At 48.2% G+C, this 8,118-nt stretch overlaps 1 protein-coding gene across 1 annotated transcript; it reads left to right on the forward strand.

The window, feature by feature from the left end:
* The first annotated feature begins 3,524 nt into the window (after window positions 1-3,524).
* On the forward strand, window positions 3,525-7,791 carry LOC123166363 (lysosomal Pro-X carboxypeptidase). Its single transcript, XM_044584154.1, has 10 exons — window positions 3,525-4,106; window positions 4,407-4,587; window positions 4,815-4,948; window positions 5,698-5,810; window positions 6,441-6,564; window positions 6,731-6,886; window positions 6,985-7,137; window positions 7,246-7,325; window positions 7,441-7,490; window positions 7,576-7,791. The coding sequence occupies exons 1-10, from the start codon at window positions 3,642-3,644 to the stop codon at window positions 7,704-7,706; spliced, it is 1,587 nt and encodes a 528-aa protein (XP_044440089.1). The 5' UTR covers window positions 3,525-3,641; the 3' UTR covers window positions 7,707-7,791.
* Window positions 7,792-8,118: the final 327 nt, after the last annotated feature.

Consider the following 8,118-nt stretch of genomic DNA (forward strand, 5'->3'; position numbering starts at 1 on the left):
ATCTTTGTTAATGATGACTGCACATATATATAGCCCTCGAAGGAGTACGCCCGAAGGGAGGCGAGGCAATCGCCTTTGGTAGGATAGGCATATATTAATATGATTAATTAAATCCTAACACCTCCCCCCCCCCACCCCCCAAAAAAAATCAATGGTTGTTAGTGCAAGTATTGTCATCTTGAAAAGCTCCTCCAAAAACTTAGCGGGAAAAGTTAATGAGACATGTGTTTGATATGTTGCTAAAACTATTTCAAACCCAGTGAAAAAGATAAGGACAAATCGATGACCCACATAATGGTTATTGTCTCTATTAAGTCAATAGAAGAAAACTTATAGAGTTTAGAGGACAATAGATATGCCGTGTATACTTTCCTACAAACCATGATGAAAAAACAGAAAGTATGTCATATGATTTCGTGTTGATATGACCTCATTAAAAATCTTGATGAGACCTTGTAAAGTAACTCATAAGGGGGAACATAATATAATACAATGCTTTGAGCATGTGTTTTTAATAATATACTCCCTCTAATTCTTGTAGATCTTAAAGCCATCGTATACCAATTACATGAACATCTTTCTGGAATGACCGACACTTGTCACAACTACGGAGTTTTATGGTTTTCTTTCGTAGATTCATTTTTAAAAACGTTTTGTTTCCTAAAATGTGCATCCAAAGCATGAACCATTATCATTGTAGCGTTTTTCGCGTCGAGATTTTCAAAACTTGATCCAACATATTAATAGGTATGGACGAACTTTTTCCTGAAAACCAAAAACAATAAAAAAAACAGAAAAACAAACCCGGAAGCATAAGTTGTGACTTTCACTTTTGTTTGGAAAGCACACATATTTGTTTTCACTTTTAGAAAGCACATGTCTTCTTCAGACAAAACCACAGATGTGCTTCACCGTGAAACACATATGTGCTTCTCACGTTTCACATATGCGCTTCAAGCGGATGCACAACTGTGCTTCACCGTGAAGCACACCTGTGTGATTTCACACGTAGTACTTCACGTGAGATTTTTTTTGACGAAAACCTAGAGAATAGAAAAGCAAATTCCAAACCCCAAAAAACAAGGAAAACCCTCGAAAAACACCAAAACATGTGCAAAGATAAAGAAACGAGATCCCGTGTGTGCGTCCAGCGTGCGACACTTGAGGGCTGGACACACGAAGTGACATGCTCCTAGCTCATCCAAAGTGTCTGCTGAATTCCCGCCGAAGGAGTACTCTGCCGAAGGAGTACTCTCTGATTAGTTAGTCCTGTACTTTTTTGAGGCATTAGCCCTGGATAAAGCAGGGATTATTATAATGAATTAAATCGTAACAGAGGCCACAAAGCCCACTAGACAGGAGTTGCGGCTGAGAGGTGAGCGTGCCAGCATGAAGGCTGTGCCACGCGCGTAAAAAAAGGATCAATGATACTCCCTCTGTTCACTTTTATAAGACCTTGAAAACATTTCAGACAATGTACAAAACATCTCATTTTGAGTTGTCTGAAATGACTCACAAAAGTGAACGGAGGGAGCAATACAAACTCTTTTTTTTTTCAAAATAATGATAATACAAACTCAAATGGATGTAATATCATTTTTCATTTTTGGCGATGAATTTGGATGCATCTACACAGGTGAGGCCCAATCTCGACCAACCAACCAAATATGAAAGCTGCCCATTTTCGTCCATTTTTTCTTCTTAATTTTTGCGGATCAAATCTACTATGGTGCCGGTTCACATACGGAGAGCATATTTGGATGTGATGGCACCCCTGCCACCGTCACCAAGGCGTGTGGCGATGGGGCGCCTCTTGTGTTTTCAGGATTGGCCCCATCACCCGTGTGCCCTTCTGCTCAACCTAGTCATCGATCGATTCGATGAGACGATAGCACGCGAGATTCAACACGGACAAGCACTTTCTTGCACCCCACCCGCTTTGCTCCTGCCACGGCACCGTTTGCTTCGTTTTCCGCCAAAGACTTGCGCCGGCGACGACGGCCGTGTCGTGTCTCGCGCGCACGTACGCGTTGCGGACCATGCGACGGCGACGCGGCCGGTCAAATTCGGATCAGCCACCTTGTGTGGCCGGCACGAGAATGCCGGCGTTGTGTTGTGGAATGCTCTCGAGTCATTGTGGCTGGTCAACACGTTTTTCGCCCCGTTTATTACAATATAGAAAACAACACACCGAAGTATATGATCAAACAATACAATATAAGTAAGCAGCCCATCAAAACATACGAAAAAGCTTAGAACTAGATTAATCACTTCGCCTAGGCCCGACCGAGGACGCATGAGCAAGCGTCGCCGCTGCTGAATCCGAGCAAGCAGAAAAGGGTTTTCACCCGGAACCCTGACACATGAATGCCGGGAAGAGAACGACACCCCCGGGGTTTGCCGATGTCAGTGCCAAGCGCAAATATTTCGGCTCGAAAACTCGCTTGCACCACCAGGAAGCGTCCCGATCACCACCGTAATGAGGTACAACACAGCCACACCAGATTTGGGCATTGCCGGAGAAGGCCAGAGCCACCCACACAACCAAGAGGTGTAGTGACCACCGCCACCATGAAGCCTTCCGGAAAGACAATTGTGTAGCCTGTCATGCGGGGTTGTCGCCCTGGCATCCTCAGACAAAGTCGCCACCGACGTCATAGCATGCGACCGCCACCCCAACCACTCCACGAGACACGACATGGACAGAGAGGCATGAGAACACGTGCGAGGGGCAACCAACCCCTGCACTAGTAGCCAGCACATGTCGCTAGCCAACTGTGAGCCAACGCTACCATATGTTCTGGACACTCTAGATCTAGACGAGGGACCCCCCATAGTAGCCGGCACTTTCGACCGCCAAGCACCCACCTCCGTCGGCTATCCCCGACCCACTTCGCCACCGCAGCCCCACTGTCGAGGGCCGTCGTGCCAACCTGCACTGCCCCGCCACCACGCGCCTGCTGGAGGAGATCGTCATTGTCAACCTGATGCCTTCAAGAAGGCACCATCGGCACAACGCCGCCGCCTCCCCCGAGGCCATGAAGGAAGCCGCCGACCGCAGCCCTAGCCTCGCCGCACCCCGCACCGTCCATAGGCAAGATCTGGACCCCGCCCTCTTAGACATGCTCCATCCACCGCCACTGCCACGCCACCCGCTCCGCCAGCTGACGGCCATGGCCCACGCCGCCCGCAGCCACAACAGACGACATGCCGTCGGCGCCAGATCAGGCCGGGGCAGTCTCGCACACCACCACCTGATGAAGAGGGCCCACAGCCGCCGCACCATGCCAGAGCTCCAGAGCGCCGCATCCCCACGCTCGCCGTCGTGCCGCTGGGCCCCGCGGCAGCCCCGCAAAGCTATTCCGCGCCAGCCATCGAATGAGGTAGAGCATTTATGCACTTGCTGTCAGATTTGGCACGTCTCGCGTCGCCGGGTAAAACCATCTGGGTCCGTCCAGTGCACCCATGCCCGACAAGGCGAGCCAGAGACTAGTATATACTCCTTCAATGTACTAATTCAATGCGGCGCACGACCGTCTCGTCCCGGTCTCACGCACCCGCGCCTTCTTATTCTTAAACCACACCACACCACACCACACGAGCGGAGTGACGAGAGCGCGCGAGCGAGTCGACGGGCGAACATGGCCGCCTCTTCCTCGCTCCCCGCGGCCGTCCCGGCGCTGCTGCTGGCGCTCCTCCTCGCGGCGTTCGCGCCGGAGCTGGCGGCAGCGGCCTCCTCCAGGCGCCCCACCCACCAGCCCCCTCCTTTCCCCGCGGGACTCGCTCCCCTGCATCAGCGGCGGGCTGCGAGCTCGAGCGGCAGGTACGCCGCCTCCGCCGCGGCGGCGACGGACAACGGCACGGCGAAGCCGTTCACGGCGCACTACTTCCAGCAGGAGCTGGACCACTTCACCTTCACGCCCAACGCCTCCCGCCTCTTCTCCCACAAGTACCTCCTCAACGACACCTTCTGGCGGCGGAAGCCCGCCGCCGGCCCGCTGTTCGTGTACACCGGCAACGAGGGCGACATCGAGTGGTTCACCACCAACACGGGCTTCATGTTCGACATCGCGCCCGAGTTCGGCGCCCTCCTCGTCTTCATCGAGGTACCCTGCTTTTCACATCCTTCGCCATGGCTGATATTCTAAAGCTAACCATCATATCATCGGCGACCGTGCCTTGGTCCAAAATTTCGGTCGACGTGTTGATTCGCTCGAGGCTTAAAAAAGCACCGAAAAATCCAAAGGCGATTGCGTTGCGTTAACTGCACACCAGACACCATTTTCGCTGTTGTTTTAGCATTGGTAGTCAAGCTTAATTAACGCTACTAATCAGTTTTAGTACTCAACAGTAATTAACACTACTGTTGGACTTTTATGTTTGAAACTTGTGTGGGCGCTGTGCAGCATCGGTTCTACGGGGAGTCGAAGCCGTTCGGGAACGACTCGTACAAGTCGGCCGACACGCTGGGCTACCTGACGTCCACGCAGGCGCTAGCCGACTTCGCCGTCCTCATCACCAGCCTCAAGCAGAACCTCTCCGCCGTCGACGCCCCCGTCGTCGTCTTCGGCGGCTCCTACGGCGGCAGTAAGTCCCTCACTAATCAATGTTTTTTTTCTATTATATTCGTGCATGCATGCGACGTGGGGCTAGATCTGCCTGTTAGTTTACTTCCATGGTTGACTGGCTCTGCCGGCTCATACTATTGTCGCGATTAGGATGAGCTAATCTAAAACTGACGCTGTCATGTGGATCCTCCAAAAAACACTACTAAATAATGCTGTTGTTTTGTGGCTGTTGACTGTTGTTTCTAGTGCTGGCATCATGGTTCAGGCTCAAGTACCCCCACGTCGCCATGGGAGCCCTGGCGTCCTCTGCACCGATCCTGCAGTTCGACGACATCACCCCGTGGTCTAGCTTCTACGACGCCGTCTCGCAGGACTTCAAGGTACAGTACTACTTGAATTAATCACTACTGTGTTCTAAAAAAAGCTGGTCAAATAATTTCTGGTCGGATGGCCCACTGTCACGGTCAAATTATTGGTCTTGACTCTCGAGAACGCACGGCAGATTGACATGGACGTACTACGTCCGTCTGCTGCAGACTGATCCACGGTGTCTGCTCTGAGTTATTAGTAGTACTGGATTTCACTTGGTGTCGTCTGGTAGCATGTCTCTCTTTCCTGTAGCGTTATCAGTACACTAGCGGCACCTTAATGGCTTTCAGTTGTGGGTTATCAATTGGTGATAGCGTTTTTCTGCACTAGCATGGAGTTTAATGGATGTGTTTCAATAGAATCTTTCAAGAAAAATTTGAAGTGCGTGACTGAAATGGCACCGGCCAGCCAGTGATGTGGATGTCTTGGTGAGGTCTTGATTGTGAGTTCATGGCTAATGATTCAGATGTTCATTAGCTTGATTGCGACGCTCAACCGTGCCGAAGGGCTATCATAGGCGGTTGCGAATAAGGTCCTCAATTTTCCAAAACTATATGCAAATTGATGTATTTTGTGCATTATCGATAACCGATGACGCGGCTCAGTAGAGACGAGATATAACAAGGAATGGAAATAACGACATCTTGCTAGTGACATCTTTGTCTGATTGATGGTTGATTAGTCCTTCTCCAAGGCTGAAGTTTCCAAGAAAGATACAGCTGCTTATTTTGCTGACTGTAACATCCAACTAATTTTGCAGTCCGAGAGCCTGAACTGCTTCAGTGTCATCAAGGCGGTCTGGGACGTGCTCGATTACAGGGGATCCAACGACTCAGGGCTCCTGGAGCTCAGCAAAACCTTCAGGGCCTGCAAGTAAGCTTTATCCAACACATCACCTACTCTCAATCATAACATACAAGGAGATTCTTTCTTCTTTTTCCTTTACTGAAAACTGCTGGGGACAGGTCAAAAAAGAAAACTGCTAGGGAGACCCCATGTTAAAATATATTGCCCGTCTCTCTCCATCCAAGAGGTCTTGAGTTCAAGACTCTGCGTTGTATTAAAAATAAAAGATTCTGCGACCTGCATCAATCCCACGTCGAAGGACTAAAATATTCTAGATGTGAGGGGGAGTGCTGAAATATATTGCCCGCCTCTCTCCATCAGTTCGGACTTTTGGAGCAACTGGCTTGAGCATGAATTCAATACCCCATTCATTAATATAGGGAGAAAAACATGGGATTAAGACTGCAAGTATTGTTTTCTTTGTGTGAAGTGTAAGTAAAGCAAACAAATAGTCAAACCTTGTAGGCAGGAAATACATGAAAAAAGATGACTTGCAAGCTTAGAGAATGTATATTAAGTCCAAAAGATCTACTGACATAGACAGTCAGCTCAGCTGCATACATGACTGGACATGAAAACCTCATCTTGACAAGATTGCCAGTGTGGTGAACTAATGAATGGATGATGAATGACGTTGTGTTATCCCTCAACTTTTAGGACCGTGCGCTTCCCTAGTTCACTGTCCAACTGGCTATGGACGGCATTCACATACACAGCCATGGTGGACTATCCAACTCCAGCCAATTTCATGATGAATCTGCCTGCTTACCCTGTCAAAGAGGTTAGCCACTTGTAACCCAATTTACATCCCTTACTCTTGCCTGCATTACATTAAATGAATGATTAGAGAAACGAGAGTTTCAGAGTTAGAAAACTGAGTCATGCAAAAAGAGGACCTGTTTTTTTCCTCCTCTGCTAAGCATGTAATTCCCCTGACATTTCTGCAGATGTGCAAGATCATTGATTCTTTTCCCGTGGGAGCAGACGTCGTCGAAAAAGCTTTCGCGGCAGCGAGCCTGTACTACAATTACACAGGCGACCAGAAGTGCTTCGAGATGGAAGGTGGGGATGACCCCCATGGCCTCAGCGGCTGGGGCTGGCAGGTAAAATCCTGACTGCCGGTGACATACATGTGGTTTACTGATAACACTGCAAGACTGAAGTTCGTATGTGTTTGTTTGCTGAAAAAACTTATGTGCAGGCCTGCACAGAGATGGTCATGCCAATGACGGTGTCGAATGAGAGCATGTTTCCGCCATCCGGCTTCAGCTACGAAGAGAAGTCCGAGGGCTGCTTTGCCAGCTATGAGGTTCGCCCGAGGATGAACTGGATCACTACTGAATATGGTGGCCATGTAAGTTTTCTTTCAGATTTTTTAATGTTTACATCTGAACCGTCATAGCAACAATTGTTGGGTGGCATGTGCTCACCTGGTGCTACTGAATTGCACAATCCACTGCAGAAAATTGACAAAGTTCTCAAGAGGTTTGGGAGCAACATCATCTTCTCCAACGGGATGCGAGACCCGTGGAGTCGAGGGGGGTAAGAGTAAAATATTTTACTATCTGAATTATTCAGTTGATAGTTTCAACCATTCAGGTATTTTTTTTACCATAGTAAACAATACTAATATTCTTTCTTTTCAAAATTCTATCAGGGTTCTCAAGAACATATCATCCAGCATCATTGCTCTTGTCACAGAGAAAGGTAAACATGAAGTTGCAGAAAATATGCAAGGTCCAAAGTATTCTGAACTTACTAACGCATGACTACTTGTGGTGGTGCTGTTCAGGGGCCCATCATTTGGACTTCAGATCTGCAACCAAGGATGACCCAGACTGGGTTGTAGAACAAAGGAGACAGGAAGTTGAGATCATACATGGATGGATAGATCAGTATAACAAGGACATTGCACAGATGTAGCAGTAAGAAGGTGCCATTGATTTCACAGTTGAGGAAAATAAATATGTGGCTACTTGCAAAAATATAAGGATTTGCCTTTCTTTTACAAGGCAATGGGTGCAAAAATTAAAATAACATATTAGTGCAACAGCAAATTCAGTAACTTGTCACTCAACAACAGAAATTCTAAAACTTAAGCAGTCATACGCGAATCATGAATGCAAAGCTTCTCTTTGCTCTGAAACTGTTGCGATGAATATTGAACTCGGGGGCATATATGTATTTGTCCCCACAGAAAATTTAATTGCACAGTTTTGACATACGCCCTGTCTATGACGCGTGGGGTCCAAACCCACAATCATAGACAGGGGCAAGGTGTTTTACTTTGCAGGAGATATCCAATGGAAAGAAGCAACATTGCATATCATTGCAC

Source organism: Triticum aestivum, chromosome 7D (genome assembly GCF_018294505.1).
Source record: "Triticum aestivum cultivar Chinese Spring chromosome 7D, IWGSC CS RefSeq v2.1, whole genome shotgun sequence".
Classification (NCBI taxonomy): domain Eukaryota; kingdom Viridiplantae; phylum Streptophyta; class Magnoliopsida; order Poales; family Poaceae; genus Triticum; species Triticum aestivum.

Coding starts and splice junctions, on each gene's coding strand:
- LOC123166363 (XM_044584154.1), top strand. CDS start 3,642: ATGGCCGCCTCTTCCTCGCTCCCCGCGGCCGTCCCGGCGCTGCTGCTG. Junction 4,949..5,697: donor CCGTCTCGCAGGACTTCAAG/GTACAGTACTAC, acceptor CTAATTTTGCAG/TCCGAGAGCCTGAACTGCTT. Junction 6,565..6,730: donor CTGCTTACCCTGTCAAAGAG/GTTAGCCACTTG, acceptor ACATTTCTGCAG/ATGTGCAAGATCATTGATTC.